At 46.0% G+C, this 23605-nt stretch overlaps 1 protein-coding gene across 6 annotated transcripts in view; it reads left to right on the forward strand.

Annotated features, from left to right (window-relative positions):
* Positions 1-772: 772 nt before the first annotated feature.
* The window catches only part of NEGR1 (neuronal growth regulator 1), a 641177-nt gene continuing 618344 nt past the window's right edge, over positions 773-23605 (forward strand). Inside the window, exon 1 of one of the 6 annotated variants that reach the window (XM_040360703.1) lies at positions 773-1248. In XM_040360703.1, the coding sequence (XP_040216637.1) occupies positions 1061-1248 (188 nt within the window). In that variant the 5' untranslated portion in view covers positions 773-1060. The remainder of the gene's footprint in view (positions 1249-23605) is intronic. The other 5 variants (XM_040360701.1, XM_040360702.1, XM_040360705.1 and 2 more) reach the window with 5 other exon arrangements.

Consider the following 23605-nt stretch of genomic DNA (forward strand, 5'->3'; position numbering starts at 1 on the left):
AAGAAAGGAAATGATAGAAGAAGATGAGAGAGAAGAGAGAGATAGAAGAGAAGAGATAAAGGAAGGAGTAAAGAAAGAGAGAGTGATAGAAGAAGGTAGGATAGAGGAGGGAGTAGATAGAGAGGGAGATACCAGGATAGAATAGAGGGAGAGATAGAATAGAAGAGATAAAGGAAGAAGTAAAGAGAGAGGGATAGAAGGAGGTAGGATAGAGGAGGGAGGGAGAGAGGGAGATACCAGGATAGAATAGAAGGAGAGATAGAAGAGAAGAGATAAAGGAAGGAGTAAAGAAAGAGAGAGGGATAGAAGAAGGTAGGATAGAGGAGGGAGTAGATAGAGAGAAGAAGGGAGATACCAGGATAGAATAGAGGGAGAGATAGAAGAGAAGAGATAAAGGAAGAAGTAAAGAGAGAGTGATAGAAGAAGGAGGGATAGAGGGGGGAGTAGATAGAGAGAAGAAGGGATATACCAGGATAGAATAGAGGGAGATATAGAAGAGAAGAGATAAAGGAAGAAGTAAAGAGAGAGTGATAGAAGAGAGATAAATACATACAATCATATAGAGACTAGGATACATGGAGAGACACTAGAAGGAAGGGACAGACATGGAAATAAGTGAGAGGAGAGCTTTCCCTTCCCTGAATAATTGTCTGTCTCTGACTAATTAAAAGTTCTGTCACTCTCCCTCTGCCATTAACCCTTCCCAGCCCCATGTTGTTGCTGTGAGTCTGCTGCCAGTGTCAGTGTGTGTGGCAGGCATAGAGGAGGGGTGCCCGGGTGGTGAGGGTGCCTCCGCTGCTGGGTGTTGCACTATCTCTGTGCTCCATCACCACCAGCAGCAGCAGCATCACTCCCTGCTTGTGGTTGCTAAGGAAACGGCCGCATGGCAACCGGCTGAGAGCCTGGGGGCCGTGTGTGCTGCCGCAGCTGCCTAGCCTCGCTCATTCTCCAGCAAGCAGCAGCAGCAGCTCCGTCCTGCACTCCTCCTCCTCCTCCTTGTTTCCTTCCTCCTCCTCGCTCTGCCAGGGATCCCAGGCTGACAGGGGCAGCCCCAGCAGTGATGGACATGATGATGTTGGTGCAGGGTGCTGCTTGCTGCTCAAACCAGTGGCTGGCCGCTGTCATCCTCAGTGTGTGTTGTCTGCTGCCCTCCTGCCTGCCCGCCGGACAGGGCATGGACTACCCCTGGCCCGCTGTGCCCGTTGTGGACAACCTGGTCGTCAGGCAAGGAGAGACAGCCATGCTTAGGTAGGAGCCCAGCTCACGCTGTCTTGTCTATGTGTGTGTCTGTCATTATTTTCTATGTCAGTGTTCATCCTTTTGGTTATGATTGTTTTGCACTTGAAAGGAACCTGCGACACTTTTGGGATTGGGGGGTCTCTTTGCACTCCTTTCTGCACCCAGCCTTTGGAATTTGGGGGGTCCCTTTGCACTCCTTTCTGCACCCAGCCTTTGGAATTTGGGGGGTCTCTTTGCACTCCTTTCTGCACCCAGCCTTTGGAATTTGGGGGGTCCCTTTGCACTCCTTTCTGCACCCAGCCTTTGGAATTTGGGGGGTCTCTTTGCACTCCTTTCTGCACCCAGCCTTTGGAATTTGGGGGGTCTCTTTGCACTCCTTTCTGCACCCAGTCTTTGGAATTTGGGGGGTCTCTTTGCACTCTGTAAAGCATCTTCTGCTCCGCACAGTCACACTACTGCTACTTTTTTTTCTCCTTCTCTGTGTTGAGCTCAGTGGATGCTTCAGGTTTGTTTATCATGGACATGTCTTTGCATGGAGGTAGGGGGAGCTCTGTGGATGGGAAAAGAGTGCAAGTTGTGTAACTGACGATGAGAGGCTCATAGCTTACAAACCAGGCTGGGGAGCTGAGGATGGGGTAAAGGGGGCACAGGGGGGGTGCACCCTGGGCAGGGATTGGGTGGCCTCCATCCATGGTATTTTTTATTTATTTTTATTTTTTATTTATTTTTTAAGACATGCAAAAGGTTAATGTGCATGCCCAGGGCTGGCCGGTTGAAGCGGTGGGTGCCAAGGACTACCAGGGATAAGTTGGGGTGCGCCACTACGTGCTGACACACTAATGGGTGGTGTCAAAAAAACAAGGCATGCAAAGGGTTAATAAGCATGCCCATTGCTGGCCGGTTGAGGCGGTGGGTGCAAAGGGCTATCGCGGTTGTGCGTCGGATGAGTTGGTGTGCGCCGCTATGCACTGAGGCACTTTTCAAGCCCTCACCTGCCCCCTAAGCAGGTTTTGGTCACCCTTCGTGATCTATTTTTTGTTTATTTTTTACTACAAATGGGTGCTGGCAAAAAAAAAAACAAGGCGTGCAAAGGGTTAACAAGAATGCCCATGGCTGGCTGGTTGAGGCGGCGGGCGCAAAGGGCACCTGAGGACGTGTTTTGGATCAGTTGGGACACGCCGCTACGCGCTGACGCACTTTGCATGCCCTAGCCTGCCCCCCTTTTTTTTTTTTTTACAAGAAATGAAAATGGGGTGCTGTGAAAAAAAGAAGGCGTGCAAATGGTCAATGAGCATGGTCTTGGCAGGACGGTTGAGGCGGTAGGCACAAATGGCTACCAGGATTGGACATTGGACCAGTTAGGGGCACGCCGCTGACGCACTTTTCATGCTTTCGCCTGCCCCTAAGTAGGGTTTTGGGCACCCGCCATGTTTTTTTTATTGAGTAAGAAAGGGTGCTGTGAAAAAAACAAGGCATGCAAAGGGTTAATGAGCATGGTCATGGCTGGCCAGTTGAGGAGGTAGGCGCAAAGGGTTACCAGAAATTGGCATCGGATCAGTTGGGGTGCGTCGCTACGCGCTGACGCACTTTGCATTCCTTCGCCTGCCCCATAGTAGGGTTTTAGGCACCCGCCATGTTTTTTTTTATTGACTAAGAATGGGTGCTGTCAAAAAAACAAGGTGTGAAAAGGGTTAATGAGCATGGTCATGGCTGGCCAGTTGAGGCGGTAGGCGCAAAGGGCTACCAGAAAAGGACACTGCGTCAGTTGGGGCGCACCATTACGCGCTGACGCACTTTGTGTGCTCTCCTGAGCAGGGTTTGGGCACCCTCCATGGTCGATTTTTTTTTTGGACTATGAATGGGTTCTAGCAAAAAAAAACCACACAAGGCATGCAAAGGGTTAATGAGCATGCCCATAGCTGGCCAGTTGAGGCAGTAGGCACAAGGGGCTACCAGGAATGGACGCAGTTTGCATGCCCTCACCTGCCCCCTGAGCAAGGTTTTGGCACCCTCAATGGGCATGTGTCTAACTATGGTTGCTACCAAAAGCTAAGGCATGCAAAGGATTAAGGTGCATGCCGGATGACCCACTGGGCGCAAAGGGCTACTGAGGGCGTGCAAAACGTGCCCACGCAGCCGTTTGACTCAGTTCAGGTGAGTCACTACGTGCTGCCGCACTTTGGCTTTGGTCATCCTCCGTGACTTTTTTCTTTAATTGTTAAGGAGCATTGCCAAAAAACCAAGCCATGCAAAGTGTTAAGGAGCATGCCCATGGCTGGCCAGTTGACCTGATGGGCGCAAAGGGCTACCAAGGATGTGCCAAATGTTCATGCTCACATCAGTTTGGCGAAATTGGATTAGTTGGGGGTCGGTCGCTACATGCTAACGCACTTTGCGTATACTCGCCTAACCCTGAGCAGAATTTGGGTCTTTTTTCCAACTAAGGATGCAAAGGGTTAATAGGCATGCCCATGACTGGCTAATTGGCTTGGCGGTGGGCGCAAAGGGGCTACCCAGAATGTGCAAACCGCCCACGCCCGCGTCGGTTTGGCGAAGTCGGATCGGTTGGGGTGCATCGCCACATGCTAACACACTACTTTGCGTGCCCCTGCTGATTTAGTAAGGGTCTGTAGCCCACCGTGACCACTCCGCAGCCCCCATTCCATCGCCCTGACTGCTGCACACCAATGAAAGCTGCGTTGGCACGCCTGTCCTTGGTGCTGCCTTGTTGCTGTGTCAGTTTTCAGGTTGCTGAAAGGGTTAATGCTCAGCCATGGTGACAGCGTCCACACCTTTCGCGCTGCGAATGTTCTGTGTTAGCATGCCCCACACACACACACACTCCTCCAGTCCTCTTACTGCACCCCCTTTGCTTACATGACCACATATGGAGTTTAAAGGCTGTTTGTGCATCCTCTGGCCAGCACTGGGCTAGGCTCTCCTCTTGTGTGACAAAGTCATTAGGGTAGGGGGGGGGGGGGGGGGGGGGGGGCTTGTGCCAAAAAAAAAACAACTGAATTCTGAATACCAAATACGCAGGTTATTATGTGCCAACAGTGCCATAGGGTGTCTGTGTCCTTTAACAGTGATAGAAGTTTCCTGGCTGATTTGGACTGGGTTGCCTACACTGAAATGCATATACTGAATCTCATTTACAGGGTTGCTATGTTCAATTACATTTACTGGGTTGCTTATACTGGGTTGCATATACTGAATTCCATATACTGGGTTGCATATACTGAATCTCATTTACTGGGTTGCATATGCTGAATTGCATATACTGGGTTGCATATACTAAATTGCATATACTGAATTTGATATACTGGGTTGGATATACTGGGTTGCATACAGTATACTAAATTTAATATACTGACTTGCATATACTGTGTTGCATATACTGAATCTCATATACTGGGTTGCATATACTGGATTTATTTTACTGTGTTGCATATACTGAATTGGATATACTGGGTTGGATATACTGGGTTTGATATACTGGGTTGGATATACTGGGTTGCATATACTGTGTTGCATATACTGAATCTCATTTACTGGGATGCATATCCTGAATCTCATATACTGGGTTGGATATACTGGGTTGCATATACTGGGTTGCATATACTGACTTGCATATACTGTGTTGCATATACTGAATCTCATTTACTGGGTTGCATATGCTGAATCTCATATACTGAGTTTCATATACTGGATTTCTTTTACTGTGTTGCATATACTGAATTGGATATACTGGGTTGGATATACTGGGTTGGATATACTGGGTTGGATATACTGGGTTGCATATACTAAATTGCATATGCTGACTTGCATATAATGTGTTGCATATATCTCATAAGCTGGGTTGTATATCCTAAATCTCATATACTGGGTTGCATATGCTGAATTGCATAAACTAGGTTGCATATCCTGAATCTCATATACTGGATTTATTTTACTGTGTTGCATATACTAAATTGCATATATTGGTTTGCATATACTGGATTTATTTTACTATGTTGCATATACTGAATTGGACATACTGGGTTGTATGCACTGAATTGCATATACTGAATGGGATATAATGGGTTGCATGTACTAAATCTAACATACTGAATTGCATATACTGGGTTCCATATACTGGGTTGCATCTACAGAATTTTGGAATCTTTTGTCTACACCGAATTGTATAACCTGCCCCCCTTTTGCTGGCAGTTGTGTCATGCAGCAAGCTCTCTGGTGGAGGTGGTGTTGCACAAGTAACTCTGGAAGGTGGTGTTGCTTGCTAAGAGTGTTAAAGCCTTCTTAGCTTGAGCCGGTCTTCTCCAGGCTTTAATGAGACGACATAAAGCTATGATGATCATTAGCTTGCAGGATTTAACATCACTGATGAGATTAGATCTCCATTTCTTAGACCAGGTAGCTGAAGAATTCCCCTGGGCTCGCAGAATATAAAACCTCCCTATAAAAATAATACTAAAATAAGTGCATTGGATGCATCCTGTGCCTGCATTCTTAGCGCTACATTGTGTCGCCTCCAGCTATCGTTGACTGGTACAGTGAAGATATGTGTCAACAGGAGCCTTGGTGTTTACTTAACCCATTAGTGACTCTGGCTGCTGCAGATGTCATTGGTTGACGACTGATAGTGTCTGGCCTGCGAAGAACCTCCCCAGGGCTGCGACTTTTTGCTGCGACTTTGTGCCATGTTAGGCTTGGAATGTATCCAGTGAATGAAGTATTAACATTTCTTATGGAAAAAACACATCTCACCCATCCAGGGGCGGACTGACAACTCATGGGGCCCCCGGGCAATAGAAGATTATGGGGCCCCCGGGCAATAGAAGATTATGTGGCCCCCGGGCTTACAGACGGCCACCACGCCAGGAGGCAGTGCAGAGGCGGGGCAGCTAAAATCTTGGGATTTTCACATCAAAAGCATGTCGGTTTCGGACATATCAGGGACAGATGTAAAAAAAAAAAAAATTTACATACTGTCCCTGGTTTTACTGAGCCTGGCAACCCTGACGGGCCCCCTAGTGGCATGGGGCCCTCGGGCAGTGCCCGGGTGCCTCAATGGTCAGTCCTCCCCTGCACCCATCCCTATCTGAGACCACTCTACAGTTTAGTCTACCCGCATGCTCCACCAAAATGTCACTAGCAATGCTCTGATTGGCCAGTGCTGGCAAAAATCTAAGAGTATGGCTGTTTTTTTTTTTCCAGGTCTTTTTTTTTATTGCTGTGTAAAAATGACATTGCTACTTTTGTATCAAATGGCTTTACATGCACACAAGAGCATAAAAATTGTAATAAACTTGTATTTGTAGATGTGATCCACGCTCTCTCAATATATTTTTTTCCTTCCCTTTATCTTTCCCTCTCTATCTCTTTCATATATATATATATATTGCTTTTATTATAAGGTCATAATGCATAATAATGTAATTTGGGCTCAGATTTAATAACCCTTTAACGATCTTTTGCTGCAAACGCCATCCTCACCCTACATTGTAAGTCATTAGTGAAGAGAGATTATGTGCTCATCCTCCGTGATGTCTTGCCTTAATGAATGGTGTTCTCCCATATGGCGCTGTAGAGAGGCTCCCCCGGCTCTCTGTGCCCCCCCCTCCTCTCTGTGCCCCCCCCCAGCTCTCTGTGCCCCCCTCCTCTCTGTGCCCCCCGGCTCTCTGTGCCCCCCCTCCTCTCTGTGCCCCCCCTCCTCTCTGTGCCCCCCCCCCCCCCCGGCTCTCTGTGCCCCCCTCCTCTCTGTGCCCCCCTCCTCTCTGTGCCCCCCCTCCTCTCTGTGCCCCCAGCTCTCTGTGCCCCCCCTCCTCTCTGTGGCCCCCCCTCCTCTCTGTGCCCCCCGGCTCTCTGGTCATTTCTGATTACAACCCAAACATTTGCATTATAAACGTTGCAGTTGGAAAGGTTTGGCCAATGACCGCCGGAGAGTTTCTACCATCCCCGGCCGGATCGCTTCTCTCCTATTACATCGTCTGTCCTTTCACTTCTCATCGCTGAGGAACATGGACGTGTTTATCTGTCTTTACACCGAGACCGAGGCTTTCATCTCCCCCCAGCGATGTCGGTGTAGTCCTGCCTGGCATTGGGAGCGCAGCGCTGCTACACCGGGGGGGCTGTCCTCCTCCTTGTCTTCTCTGTGTTCAGGATGATTGAGACGTCACTGTTTATAAATATGCGTGCCGTGTTTATACCGGAGGATTCATTGTATATCAATAAAGATCTCATTCTAAAAAGTATTTTTTACCCACCCACCCACCCATCTATCTATCTATCTATCTATCTATCTATCTATCTATCTATCTATCTATCTATCTATCTATCTATCTATCTATCTATCCATCTATCTATCCAGATATCTATCTATCTATCATCCATCCATCCATCTATCTATTATCCATCCATCCATCTATCTATCATCTATCTATCTATCTATCTATCTATCTATCTATCCACTTACCCATCCACTCATCCATCCATTATCTATCTATCTATCTATCTATCTATCTATCTATCTACCTACCTACCTATCTATCTATCTATCTATCTATCTATCTGTCTATCCAATATGGAGAATATTATCTATCTCTCTATAGATCTGTTATCGATCTATCTATCTATCTATCTATCTATCTATCTATCTATCTATCTATCGATCGATCGATCTATCCATCCACTTACCCATCCACTCATCCATCCATTATCTATCTATCTATCTATCTATCTATCTATCTATCTATCTGTCTATCCAATATGCAGTCTATTATCTATCTACCTACCTATCCATCCACCTATCCATCTATCTATCTATCTATCTATCTATCCACTCATCCATCCATTATCTATCTATCTATCCATCCATCCATCTATCTATCTATCTATCCAATATGCAGTATATTATCTATCTCTCTATAGATCTGTTATCTATCTATCTATCTATCTATCTATCTATCTATCTATCTATCTATCTATCTACCCATCCATCCACCCATCTATCTATCTATCTATCTATCCACTTACCCATCCACTCATCCATTATCTATCTATCTATCTATCTATCTATCTATCTATCTATCTATCTATCTATCTATCTATCTATCTATCTATCCATGCACCCATCCATCCATTCACTTATCTATCCACTCATCCATCCATCTATCTATCCATCCACGCACCCATCCATTCATCCACTCATCCATCAATCCATTTATCCACCCATCCACTCCTCCATCCATCCACTATCTATCTATCTATCTATCTATCTATCTATCTATCTATCTATCTATCTATGTATCTATCTATCTATCTAAGGCTAGCCATACATTTTACAACTTTCTTCTACAGTTTTTCTTTATATTTACCAAAACCCGTATGCAATCATGCAGGACCTTGTAGTACATAGTTGAAGGTAAATTTGAAAAAAGAAAATGAAATGTATGGATAGCCTATCTATCTATCTATCTATCTATCTATCTATCTATCTATCTATCTATCTATCTATCTATCTATCTATCTATCCTTTTCATTATCCGTTGTCCCTTTCTGTATCTGCCTCTCCATCCTTAAGTCCTTCTTATCTATGTGCCCATCTGTCTATCCCTTCTCCATCCTCTCTATAGATTTGTATCATTATCTTTCTATAGGAAATAATCTGTGCTCGCTCTGTGCTGACATGCAAGTGCATTAACCCCTTGTGTCAGCCCACCCAGCGAGGTGCCGGTCCCGGGTTGGGGTAACACTCAGAAGTGGGGTTTGTGGGGGGGCTCGGAGGCAGTGAAGTGTTCATTCAGCTATGACAAGGGCGAGGCACACAGAATCATCTAAACACAGACAGGCTCTACAGGAGGTGGCAAAAAGTGTAAAGGATTGATGAAGGAAAAATCCGCCAGATTCCCAAACCCAGCCATATGCTGAATCCAGGTCAGGTTGATCCCCTTGATCCCCATACGGCTCCACATTGACTCGTGTTTGTGGCTGTCTTTGCCTGTGGGTGTTTATGAAGTGGAAGGCATTGTGTATTTTCAGCTAGTTTTCATTTTGTATTTTTTTGCAGTTTTATGGAAATAGCTTTTTGATGTGTCTTTTCACACTTCTCCTTGCTTGCTGTGCCTTGCTTTATGGTCTCATTTAATACACAGGCTGGTACTTGAGGCTTCACACAGGGAAGGCTGCCGGGCACGATAAGCCACCAAGGGAGGACATTGTTTTCAATGGAAGTCTATAGACTGCTGTGGAGGTAGGGGGAGCAGTAAAGCACAATCATTGTGTTGCACTACTAAGTGAGAGGAATTTACTAATGCCTCGTTTCCACTGAGCGGATCGGTTCGGTACGGTACGATATTTTGGGTGTTTCCATTATGAAAGTGTGCCATAAAACCGAACCGTACCGGACCATTCTGGGTCCTGCTTCAGATGTGGGGCCATAGGAAATGGAACGGTTCCATTAGGGCGGAGATGCAATACATTCCACTGATTGGTGGACGCGCTAGGCATTTTTTCTAAATCCTGTATGGTCCCGACGGTCTAGGGTGACCAAGTGTCCCGGATTGCCCGGGACAGTCCCGCATTCTGCAGGTCTGTCCTGGGCACCTTCACTCTGGGACAATACAGTGTCCCGGAATGAAACTGACACAGGTCCCAGCATGAACCCCTCAGAGCTTAAGATGTGACACCCCCCCAAACTAGTGAAGAACTACAGGTCCCAGCATAGATCTGTGAAATCTATGGGGTCACACCCTTAGATCTCATGGGTTCATGCGGGGAAATTCAAAATTTGGGGGGGTCACATCTTTAGATATCATTGGTTCATGCTGGGATTTGTAGTCCTTTACTTTGGGGGGCATGACCTCCCCAAAGTTAAGGACTACAGGTCCCAGCATGAAACCCCCCCCCCCCCAACTAGTGAAGAACTACAGGTCCCAGGATGAACCGGTGAAAACCATGGGGGGGGGGGGGGTCACAATTTGTTTTATAAAAAGTTATCTTTTTTTTAGAAAGGGGGGGGTGTCCCTGAATGGCAGTTTGGAAATGTGGTCACCCTACGACGGTTCGATTTGCAGTGGTAACGCTCATGAGAATAGACTGGTCCATTCTAAACCGTTCCAAATCTACTGACCCGAACCGTTCCGTTCAGTGGAAACAAGGCATGTGTCTGGAACAGACAGAATCTGGAGCCGCTGTCTATGACAGCCAATCAGCTTCTAGTTTTCATTATCAAAGCTTAATAACTAAACAAGTTGACGCTAGAGGCTGAATGTGTAAAAATCCAGAAAGTCAGAGTTGACACGTCAACACATTTGGTACCATAACCTTCATCACGTCTGCGGGCTTTGTGTGTTGATTTTCATGAATATGTACATTAACCATCAGAGATACCTAGTAAAATGAATAGATAGATAATAGATAGATAACTGGTGGACAACCTTCATGATGGGGGGCCTCAAATTCAGCCCCTGACATCACCAAAGGACCACACATAACATTCAGTGAATGTTAGCAGACAAGCAACCATAGGTGTGCGCAGCCTATTGGATTAGGGTGTGCCCCCCAAAGCTCAAACATATTTGCATGTGTATATACAGTATACTGATGGTGTCAGCAGAGCGGTGGACGATGTCAGTAGGGCAGTGGACAGTGTCAGTGTTTTTTTATTTTTATTATATATTTATTTTATTTTAGGAGCCCCATTAGGGAGCTTTGGTGAAATATCAGGGGTCTATTTTTGTGCGTTACTGCACACTTAACGCAGTATATTTTTGTGCATTACTGCATGTTTAACGCAGTATATTCTAGTGTGTTACTGCACGTTTAATGCAGCATAATTCTGTGCATTAGTGCACGTTTAACGTTGTATATTTTTGTGTGTTATGTTCCGTTTAATGCTGTATTTTTCTGTGCGTTAGTGCATGTTTAACGCAGTATATTTCGGTGCAATCTGCACAACACAGGATGGTTAGGGTGTGCCCAGGCACACCTGGCACACCCTGTGCGCACGCCTATGCAAGCAACAAAATAAAGTCAAAGACTATGGGCATAATACGAGAGATGGTCAGACACTGTGGACATGATGCAAGAGATGGTCAGAGATTGCGGACATGATACAAGAGATGTTCAGAGATTGCAGACATGATACAAGAGATGGTCAGACACTGTGGACATGATGCAAGAGATGGTCAGAGATTGCGGACATGATACAAGAGATGTTGAGAGATTGCAGACATGATACAAGAGATGGTCAGACACTGTGGACATGATGCAAGAGATGGTCAGAGATTGTGGACATGATACAAGAAATGGTCAAAGATTTCGGACATGATACAAGAGATGGTCAAAGATTTCGGACATGATACAAGAAATGGTCAAAGATTTCGGACATGATACAAGAGATGGTCAAAGATTTCGGACATGATACAAGAGATGTTCAGAGATTGCGGACATGATACAAGAGATGTTCAGAGATTGCGGACATGATACAAGAGATGGTCAGAGATTGCAGACATGATACAAGAGATGGTCAGAGATTGCAGACATGAAACAAGCATAGGTGTGTGCAGGGGGTGTGCTAGGTGTGCCTGGGCACACCCTAATCACTACGTGTGGTGCAGATTCCCCCTACTGCCTGGGCTATACCTCCTCTGTTGCCCCCACCCAACCCACCATGCTGCTGGCTTCCCTCCTCTCCTCTCAGCTGCTGCCAGGGATGTTTCAGAATGAAGATTGGCAGAAGAGTCTGGTAAATATGTCATTTACCAGCCCCTTCCCCTTCTAAATTAACACAGTGAACACACTCACTCACTGAGTCCATTCATAACTGTCTTTACTATGCTTCAGTTTGTGGATGAACAGGAAGCCGCTCAGCACAGAGTACTTCCCATTCATTCACTGTCCAGTGCAGCTGAGGCTGCAGAGAAAGCCGCGTGTGCTTGAGATTTGGGGTGCACACCCTAATGCAATAGTCTGCGCACACCTGTGGATACAAGAGATGTTCAGAGATTGGCGACTTGATACAAGAGATGGTCAGAGACTGTGGACATAATTCAGGAGATGGTAAGAGACTCTAGACAGGACACATGAGACTGTTAGAGTCTAGTGGTAGTTGGTCACAATCAACTGGACCTGTTGAGGATATTTCATAACTTATCCAAGCTACTTCCTCAGTTCTTCAGTCTTCAGCACTACAGAATAGGCCAGTTGAATGTGACCAACTACCACTAGATATGTGTACAGTGCTGCTGGGCAGGAGATTACAGGAAGCAAATATACAGAGTATTTGGGTAATTAAACAGAAAAAAACAAACAAGGCGCCTCTAAGTGTAGAAGTATAAAACTTTTAATTTCCCCTAAAGGGGTTAAAAGCACTTACAGGATAGTGGATTAAACAGGCATGTAGCAGGTAAGTGAGTTCAGGAGATGTTCCAGTGGCAGAGCAGTCCCAGTCTGTGATGGTAAAGTTTCCAGGGAAGTCCACAAGATAACAGCCGACTTGTGCTGTGAATGTTCGAGGAGGGAGTCCTCGGCCCGGTGGTGTAGGATCTAGCTGATTTTTCTGTATATGGAAGCAGCATGGGCAACTGCAGGCTTAAAATCTTTGCATGTGTAGAAATCTACCTAACCCACCTGTATCCACTTGTAACAGAACAATGGCCCGGATTCACAGACATTGGCGCACATTTATGCCGCCGTAGCGTATCCCTTTTATGCTACGCCGACGCAGCGCAGAGAGGCAAGCATTGAATTCACAAAGCCAATGCTGCCAAAACTGCGCTGGGTTTCCAAGGTGTAAGTCGGCATAAGTGGAAGTGGGCGTGAGCCATGCTAATGAGGCGTGACCCCATGCAAATGATTGGCCGAGCGCCAGAGAGATACGTATAAAGAAAGGGCGCATGCGCCGTCCCATGGACGCATCCCAGTGCGCATGCTCAGAATCACATCGGAACGACTCCCTAAGATACGTCGGATCACTGCCTACGGCGTGAACGTATCCTACGCACAGCCATATTCACGTACAACGTAAACTACGTAAAATAGGCCGGCTTGTGTTCCCTGGTGCAGCTCTTTGCATGGATGCTGCTGAGTTACACCTCCTTTATGGGGCTTAACTTTACGCCGGACGTACAACTTACGCGCACCAGTCGTAGCCTGCGTCGGGCGCAAGTACGATCGTGAATCGGCGTATCTCCCTCATTTGCATATTTGAATAGAAAATCAATGGGAGCGCCTAATGCGTCCAGTGTAAATATGCGCCCACTCTACGCCGGCGTAGGCAAGTTACGTCGGTGGAATAAAGCCTGTTCTTAGGCGTATCTTAGTTTTGTGGGCCCGGTGCACAGATACGACAGCGCATATTTGCACTTACGCGGCGTATCTCGAGATACGTTGGCGCAAGTGCTTTGTGAATCCGGGCCAATATGTTCAGCTACTGCAAGCTCTCAGTGAAATTTACCACCATTTCTAAGTCACCAATACACAATTCCATGACTGAGGCCTCGTACACACAACCGAGGAACTCGACGGGCGAAACACATCGTTTTGCTCGTCGAGTTCCTTGTTAGGCTGTCGAGGAACTTGACGTGCCAATTTTCTCCATTCCCATCGAGGAAAAAGAGAACATGCTCTCTTTTTGGCTCGGCGAGTTCCTCGACAGTTTCCTCGTCGAAAAATGTACACACGAGTTTCTTGCTGGTTTTTGCCGAGAAACTCGGTCGTGTGTACGAGGCCTTATGGGTGAGTGAGGAGGATGCTGGGTAAACGCATTTTCTTGGTCTTAATTCAGTTATGCTCTGGTGTGATTTGCAGCATCTACAGGCAGTACCCTGAGTCCATCAGATGGAATGACTGCAGATTGTCATCTATGATGGTTCTGGGGAGATGATCATTTGTCTTGGCACACATCGCCGTGCTCTGTAATTGTAAAATACAACCGTTTTCAGGCGTTGTTTTTCCCTAGATGAGACTTACACTCCTAACTTTATTTCTGTGGAAAATAAAAGAAGATTAATGATTTAGGAGAATTTTTTTTAAAGCTATCAATGTGAGCTAACCATAAGAGTTCATGTGCACAAACGTATTAGGCCACATAACCTAAAAATATGGCTGCATTTCAACGCCTTGGAGGTGTTGCGTACAGCCAACTGTACAAATAAACTACAGGAAATGCACGTGCTTGCGTATGAATGTGCACCCCAGACTGGATGCGTCCAGGGGTATACGTCTATTCACGTACTCATGCTTATGTCCAGAGCTGAATATTCCCTTGTATAGGTGCATCCTGTAATTTGTTTGTATGGCCAATTGTATGCAACACCTGTGGCTCCCAGGCACCAAATTACGGCCATATCTAGCCCTATATGGTCAAATACCCCCGTGTGCATGATCCTCCCCCCAAAAATGATGATATCTTTGAGTGTCCAAAAACAGATTCTCAGACCCAGAATGCTCAATATGCAAATCTTGTAAATCAAGTTTAGATGAGTACTCAAGGGAGGGAGGGTAGCCCCTGGAAGCCGCACATCTATGGTGTCTTACAGAGATGAGAAGTGTGGCAACCTCAGCCTGGACTCCAACCAGGCTACGCCCCCAACGTGTTTCGCACTGCCCCCAGAGCTTAGTCAAGGGGGGTACTGTCAGACCTCATTACAGTGCAGGGTGAGACGTGACCATAGAACAGGAGGGTGCCATTTTTATGCCTCATACACACGATTTTGAACGTTTTTACAGCAGCTGTTTTTGGCAGTAGACGTTTTTTTTCTACAGTCATTAAACTCTCCATCATGTTATCCTATGTGTCCATGCACAGTTTTGGGCAGTGGCGTTTTTGAGCAGTAAAAAAAATCCAAAAACAAGTGGGTTCCGAGAGACGTTTTTCAAATAAAGTCTAAAAACGCTCTAACGCTGATAAACGCTGATAAACGTTGATAAACGTTGATAAACGCTCAAAAACTTTGCTTACCAGTGTTTATTAACGTTCTTAATCCATTGAAAAAAAATATATATATGTATAAAAAAAAAAACAAACGCAGAAAGACGAAAAAAAAATGTGAATAAACACTAAAAAACGCTATTGCAAAAACGTAGAAAAAAAATGAAAAACTTTGAAAAACTCACTGCAAAGCTACTGGTGTTTTTATAACGTTATTTTAACGTCCAGTGTGCCATGGAGAAAGAACACATATTGATTTAAATATATTCTTAGTACTGGAAAACAAAAAATAAAAATCTTGTGGTTAAATAACAAATACCTTATTTATCGGGGGAATATACTGCGCGCCGGCGTATAATGCGCACCCCAAACCTAGAAAGGTAGTTTAAGGAAAAAAAAAATAATTTTTGCCCTGCGTCCATCGGCGGCCTTGTCCGGCGTCCGTCTGCAGCCTTGCGCGGAGTCCGTCCAGCCTTGTGGGTGTCCGTCTGCGGCTTCCTTGCGCGGGGTCCATCCAGCCTTGTGGGTGTCCGTCTGCGGCTTCCTTGCGCGGGGTCCGTCCAGCCTTGTGGGTGTCCGTCTGCGGCTTCCTTGTGCGGGGTCCAACCAGCCTTGTGGGTGTCTGTCTGCGGCTTTGGAGGTGTCCGTCTGCGGCTTCCTCGCGGGGTCCGTCCAGCGTTGTGAGTGTCCGTTTTTGGATTTGGCGCCTTTGCCGAGCCAAGAGGAGCCGGATTTCCTGTGTGTTCGGCTCCTCTCGGCTTCTCTCGGCTCCTCTCGCATGGCTGCGGGCGGAGCCGAGTGTGGCCGAGCCTAGCCAAGTGCGCAGTACACTCGGCTCGGCTCTAGGCTGCGGCGCTCGGCTTCTCTTGGCTTGTCTCGGCTCCTCTCGCATGGCTGTGGGCGAAGCCGAGCCTAGCCGAGTGCGCAGTACACTCGGCTCGGCTCGGTCTATTTCGGCGGCGCCCGGGAACAGCAGTATCGGCGTATATCGCGCACCCACGATTTTCCCCTGATTTTAAGGGGAAAAAAGTGCACGGTATACGCCGATAAATACGGTAGCTGCTAAACACTATACCCTTGATACCAGGCACTTAAACAAATATCACAAAAAGAATGTAGTACATAAACAATAACATAAAATATTGTGCAAAAAAACAACAAATAAACAAAAAATAAAATAGAATAAAAATCGTGGTTTTCACATTCAACAGTATCTATAAATTTTCCTCATTACAAATCGTGAAAGACTTTTGCAAGCCAACAGGTAATATGTATTAAAATTATATAAATTAGATAGCGTTCCAAAATCTGTGACAAAGATGGAAGAAAAGAAAGCGCCAAGGATAGTCGGAAAAAAACACCCTTTCAAAGGGCTTACCAGAAAGCGCTCAACTAGATATTAAAGGTGGACTTAAGGGCAAAGGATCAGCATATAGTACCAGCTGAGGTCACTGTATTGATGTATAGAGACTCCTCCAAATACCAATTCATTCGAGGGCTCAGATAGACTCCCAACTGTCCCTGATTTCGAGGGACTGTCCCTGATTTGGAGCAATGTCCCCCTGTCCCTCATTCCTCTCCATTTGTCCCTCATGTTGGTCTGATCTATAAAGTTGTATATAAAATGCACTTTTTATCTTTCAAAAAGTATTTCCCAGTGCTAAACCTTTCATCCAATTTCTAAATTGCTGCATTTGTAAATTCCAAAAGCCAATATAATGCACTAGTAGTGACAAAAAACACTTGTGAGTTTAACCAATCATTTTTTTTAAATACAATTCTCCTTTAAGGGGGCGTGGCAGGGGGTGTGTCCTATGCCTACATACTTTTGGTAATAGGTGTCCCTCATTTCTATTTCAGAAAGTTGGGAGGTATGCCCTAGGATATGTCAAATAAAATAGCTCCACATTATAATGTAAAACCATCCAGAAATGTAATAAGATAAATTTGCACTTACCAGGCAGCACATACTATAAAAGAGAGCACCATCAAAAAGGTCTTTCTCCAGTAACGAATATGGCCGGCAGTTGACCACGCATTCATGATAGCGTGTGTGCGTAGCTCCACCCTATGCGTTTCGTCTGAGTTGACGCCATAAGGGGCACCTATGTATGCAAAATATTCCTCAATAGACACAAAGGATATAAATCCACTTTGCGTGCTTCAAAGGGTTTACAAACCTAAATATTACATTGTAAAAGTAGCAGTGGCATCATCACTGTGCTGTACATAGCCTGTGCAGAGAGAAGAGCTATGGGAGGGACCCCGAAGACTCCACCCACTGAAATTGTCTCCGCTCTGCTCGCACACAGCCCCGCCTGCTCCTAACCACGCTGTGATAGACAGAATGCGGGTCTAATGCTGAAATGTGTTCTGTCTATCACAGCGTGGGGTTAGGAGGAGGCGGGGCTGTGTGCGAGCAGCGTGGAGACAGTTTCAGCATACGGCAGCGAGTTGCTTTCTTTTCTAGTAGAACATGTGTACACTGTGCAGCCATCCGTCCTTCCCCCCCACACCTCCCTCGGCTGGCTCTATCTTCGGCACTCTGTCCCCCCCCCTCCTCCCCCCAGCTGCCTAGTCTGGCTCCTGTCCCTCCCGCCAATGCACTCCTGTTTTTGAAGGTGACAGGGTTAATAAAGAGAACCTGTCACCTCTAATTGCTCCTGTGTGATAGCAATAAAGTTAAGTGTAAAAAAAATAAGAAATAATAATTAAATTAATAAAATAAGTAATTAAAAAGTAAAGAATAAGAAAAATAATATTAAAAATAAGAAAATTATACAAAAATAAAAAAAGTAAAACGACAAGCTACAAAAAAAAAAGTGATAAAGTAAAATTAATAAAAAAAAAAAGAAACAAGAGGCGGCAATTGGGGGACAGTGATAGGATGCGCCATACATTTTTGCAATCCAACTGTACTGTTTTAACATACAATTATAAAAAAAAAAGAAAAGTCATTTTCGGTTTCGGCCTGACATTTTTTTTTATTTCGGTTTCGTTTTGGTTCTGAAATTTCCATTTCGGTGCACCTCTAAGGGCCAGATCCACAGATAATTCGATGGGCGCAGCATATCAGAGATACACTACGCCGCCGTACCTTACCTGGCGGATCTTCGAATCCTCAAAGAATTTGCGCCTTAAGTTACGGCGGCGTAGTGTATTTCTGTCGGTGGAATTCAAATCGGCGGGTAGGGGGCGTGATTCATCCAAATGAATCGCGTCCCCGCGTCAAATGAACTGCGCATGCGTCGTTCCAAAATTTCCCGCTGTGCATTGCGCTAAATGACGTCGCTAGGACGTAATTTTTTTAACTTAGACGTGAGTTACGTCCATCCCTATTTACGGACGACTTACGCAAAAAAAAATACGAATTTCGACGCGGGAACGACGGCCATACTTAACATGGCAAGTCTATCTATACGCCGCAAAATACCAGCTTTAACTATACGCCGGAAAAAGCCGACTACAGACGACGTTAGAAAATGCGATGGCCGCGCGTACGTTCGTGGATCGTCGTAAATCGCTAATTTGCATACCCGACGCGGAAAACGACGCGAACTCCACCCAGCAGGCGCCAAAGTATTGCATCTAAGATCCGAAGGCGTACGAAGCCGTGCGCCTGTCGGATCGAACCCAGATGCCGTCGTATCTTGGTTTGAGGATTCAAACTAAAGATACGACGCAGGAAATTTGAAAGTACGCCGGCGTATCAGTAGATACGCCGGCGTACTCTCTCTGTGGATCTACCCCTATATATATATATATATATATATATGTATATATATATATATGTATATTTATGGTCGTTACCCTCTGACCGAGAGAGATGTGGATCACATAAACACGCGACAAGACTTACAACATAAATAGACCTGAAGTGTGCCTTGGTGGTCTGGTCAGTATGCCAAGAAAAGGGGGCATACCCAAGGTAAGTAATGGGTAGTTAATTGAAGAAGGACATGCTGAGAAGTGCCCTGAAAAAGGGAAGGGCGGGAGGGTGTCGAATGCGATTGAATGTGCAGACTCACGGACATGAGGTGAGCTGGAAAGAGTCGGCCCAGTGACGTGTAGTACCGCACACTGAACCGACAAAGAGCATGTGTGAGTGGGCTGCTTAAATACCCTCCGGGCTCCTCCCATAAACTCAGGCCACCATACTGGCCTTCTTATTTATGGTCGTTACCCTCTGACCGAGAGAGATGTGGATCACATAAACACGCGACAAGACTTACAACATAAATAGACCTGAAGTGTGCCTTGGTGGTCTGGTCAGTATGCCAAGAAAAGGGGGCAAAAGACTCAGATAGGGAAATAGTTTATATTGATTTCTTGTATTTATTGAGCCAGCTTGGTAAAGGCTTGTGCCATTCCTTCATGAGGATTTGGGATGTATGTGGCAAAACAAGGAGACTTCCATCAGCCTGGTATCTTGATTACGTAGTCTGGTACTCCCTGTTGGGAGGCAACTGAGACTGCTCCAATTCGGAAAGAATGTCCAGAGAACTGACTGGGGTTTGAAGCCCAAGTTACTTAGGAGGATTCTGACATGCTTGACACACTGGCTGACACTCAGGGAGCTGGTTTAGAAAGGGTAGCAACGAGCTACCATCAGATTGGCTGGGTAGATGGAGCAGTAGTGGGTCGAACACCGTCACTGGGCGTCAGGCGTTGTCAGTCTGAAACAGGTTGATGTCAACCCCAGGGGCTGGTTTGTTGCGTTTGCAGACTGTGAGAGTGTAGTGGTTCGAAAGCGAGTCGGGTGGCGTCGGAGCAGTGTGTGACTGCCGGAGCCGCTGACTAAATTCACTAGGTTGTAGGGAACCGTAGAAGGCCTGGTAGATGGCTGTTGGGTGACTAGACTGGGCAAAGCGCTAAACAGGGAACGAGTAAGGATTTTAGACATGTCCCTAAAGAGGGGACTCTTGAAAGGTAGGTGCTTGCCACTGACTACAGGTTGGTGCTTCTGTATGCCCTGTAGGAGGGACTTGACTGCATGGGCTCGAGAATACTGACGGTTTACTGGGGTCCTGCAGGGACAGGAAATGCTGGATGCCATCTAGATATGGCGTGATAGTATTGAGAAATGGTCAGCTGCATGTGGCAATACGATATGAAGGCTAGGATGTGTCCAACTGCTGCTTCGGGGCAAGGGGCCAAAAATTTGCGATTAGTGTTCCAAGCAGTGCGATAGGCCTTCAGTGTGTTGCGTGCCAAGGAGTGGTTAATAAGTTGGATTGCGTTGGCGAGATGCGACTTCAGTCCATCGTCAGCAATGTCCATGGTGGGACAGGGATAGTTGTTGGGTCGGCTCCAGGCTGTTGCTGGAAAAAACATACATTCCAAGGTTGGAATAGGAAAGCGCATCAGCTGCTGCATTTGCCTGGAAAAGGTCTACATAAGATATTAACTGGTGACAGAGATGTCAGCTGTGCGAGCCTGCGCAGGAAGTGATGGGGAGTGACTTAGATCTATCTTAATTGATGATGTCGGCTGTGGCCTGATTGTCTGTGGTGAAGAACAGTGTCTGTCCTGTTCAAGTGTGGTCCCAGACCTGGGCAGCTGCCACGATGGGGTGCAGCACGAGGCGTGATGAAGACTGGGTGAAGCAACTCGCAGGCCAACGTGCACTCGCTGGTGCTGGATGAAAACCTGAACTAACCGCAGGGAAAAAACTGAGAAAAGATGAGTGGCCCGCGTGCCACTGAAGATGAATGGCCAACTGGGTGCCACTGTGTGTTTGTGTGGCTGATTGTTTGTCACTGAGGTGTGTTTGCAAGTTTAGTTTGTATTCGGGTTTGCACGTAGGTGCGTGCCGCTAAGTGTTTTATACTACTGCAGACAATATTGTGCGGTTGCAAGGGTGTCAGTGAGTGTCAGGTTGCTGGGACGATATTGTGTGGTGGCAGGGGCCTTGAGTATGAAGGTTTGATGGTATTGGTGGTTGCAAGGGTCTCAGTCGTTTGCTGAGACGATATTGCATGGTTGCAAAGGTGTCAATGATTATGAGGTTTGTTTTGAGATGGAATGGTGTGGTTGCACAGGTCTCAACAAGTGAGGGGTTGCTGAGACGATGTTGCGTTTTGCAATGGTCTCAAATGAGTGTCGGCCGCTGAGACAACTTTGTATGGCTGCAAGGGTCTAAATGAGTGTCAGGTTGCTGAGACGATATTGCATTTGCAATGGTCTCAAATGAGTGTCAGGTTGCTAAGATGACTTTGTATGGCTGCAAAGGTCTGAACGGGTGTCAGGTTGCTGAGATGAGATTGTGTGGTTGCAAAGGTCTAGAAGGGTGTGAGGTAGCTGAGATGATATTACATTTAGCAAGGGTCTCAAATGAGTGTCAAGTTGCTGAGACAATATTCCCCTTTATTTTAATTTTTTATGAAAACGACTGTGAATGAAACGCTGGTAAACATGAGTTACCGCATCTGGCAGTGTTTACAAGCTGTTACAGGCATTGGCGTTTCGAATGCGTTTCGAATGCCTCTGAACATCCGTCTGAACCCATTTTTTTTTTTTTACCAACAGCAGTGTACATGAGGCCAAAGATGATTTGTCTGGCTGCAAGGGTCTCAATGAATGCCAGGTTGCTGGGGCGAGACTGTATGGTCACAAAGGTCTTTGACGAGTGGGAGGTTGCTCAAGACAGTATTGCGTGGTTGCAAGAGTCTTGATGAGTGTGGGGCTGCTGAGACGGTATTGTGTTTGCAAGGGTCTGAACTATGGTGTGAGGCTGCTGAGACGGTATTCCGTGGTTGCAAGGGCCTTGATGAGTGTGGGGCTGCTGAGACGGTATTGCGTTTGCAAGGGTCTGAACTATGGTGTAAGGCTGCTGAGACGGTATTGTGTGGTTGCAAGGGTCTTGATGAGTGTGGGGCTGCTGAGACGGTATTGCGTTTGCGAGGGTCTCAACAATGGTGTGAGGCTGCTGAGACGGTATTGCGTGGTTGCAAGGGACTTGATGAGTGTAGGGCTGCTGAGATGGTATTGCGTTTGCATGGGTCTCAACAATGGTGTGAGGCTACTGAGATGGTATTGTGTGGTTGCAAGAGTCTTGATGAGTGTAGGGCTGCTGAGACGGTATTGCGTTTGCAAGGATCTCAACAATGGTTCTGAGGCTGCTGAGACGATTTTGCATGGTTGCAATGGTCTCAAGAGGTGTCAGGTTGCTGGGCCGAGATTGTGTGGGGACAATTTTTTTTTTTTTGTTTTTTTTTTTTTTTTTTTTTTTTTTTGCGTTTTGTAAGGGTCATGTGTTGCAAGGGTCTTAACAAGGGTATCAGGCTGCTGAGACAATTTTGTGTGCTTGCAAGAGTCTCCATGAGTGTGGGGCTGCTGACACGGTATTGCGTTTGCAAGGGTCTCAACAAGGGTGTCAGGCTGCGGAGACAAATTTTGCGTGCATGCAAGAGTCTCCATGAGTGTGGGGCTGCTGAGACGGTATTGCGTTTGCAAGGGTGTCAGGCTGCTGAGACAATTTTCTGTGCTTGCCAGAGTCTCCATGAGTGGGGGGCTGCTGAGACGGTATTGCGTTTGCAAGGGTCTCAACAAGGGTGTCAGGCTGCGAAGACGAATTTTGCGCCGTTGCAACGGTCTTAACAGGTGTCAGGTTGCGGGGCTGAGATTGTGTGGTGGCAATTATTTTTTTTTTTCTGCACTTTTATATTTCTTTTTGCGTTTTTTTTTTTTTTTTTTTGCGTTTTTTTTTTTTTTTATTTTATTTTTTTTGCGTTTTTTTTGTTTTTTTTTTGTTTTGTAAGGGTCATGTGTTGCAAGGGTCTTAACAAGGGTGTCAGACTGCTGAGACGATTTAGTGTGGTTGCAAGACTCGATGAGTGTGGGGCTGCTAAGACGGTATTGCGTTTGCAAGGGTCTTAACAAGGGTGTCAGGCTGTGGAGACGAATTTTGCATCGTTGCAACGGTCTCAACAGGTGTCAGGTTGCTGGGCTGAGATTACGTGGTGGCAATATTTTTTTTTTTTTTTGCGTTTTATATATTTTTTAACTTTTTGCGTTTTTTTTTTTTTTTTTTTTTTTTTTTTTTTGCATTTTGTAAGGGTCATGTGTTGCAAGGGTCTCAGACTGCCGAGATGATTTGCATGGTTGCAAGGTCTCAATCAATAAGAATTGGGTTACTGAGAAAGGATAGAAACACCTGGTTTGTTTGTACCTTAAGCAAGCAGTATAAGGTAGAAGGACAACGCCTGTTTGAATCGTAGGTTCCATAGGGGCCACTAATGAACGATATGGGAGACAACGAATGGTAGCAAATTGATAAGACATAAAGCATGTGTAATCTTACTTGCGACAGTGGGCCATGCGAGTGAGTTTGCGGCGGACTGTGGCTGGAGTGAAACATGTCGGGAACGTGTAGCGTGATGCCGTGCATGGGGCAAAACAACGAGGTTTGGTGTAGAAAATAGAACACGAGAA

This window comes from Rana temporaria, chromosome 7, assembly GCF_905171775.1.
Source record: "Rana temporaria chromosome 7, aRanTem1.1, whole genome shotgun sequence".
NCBI lineage: Eukaryota > Metazoa > Chordata > Amphibia > Anura > Ranidae > Rana > Rana temporaria.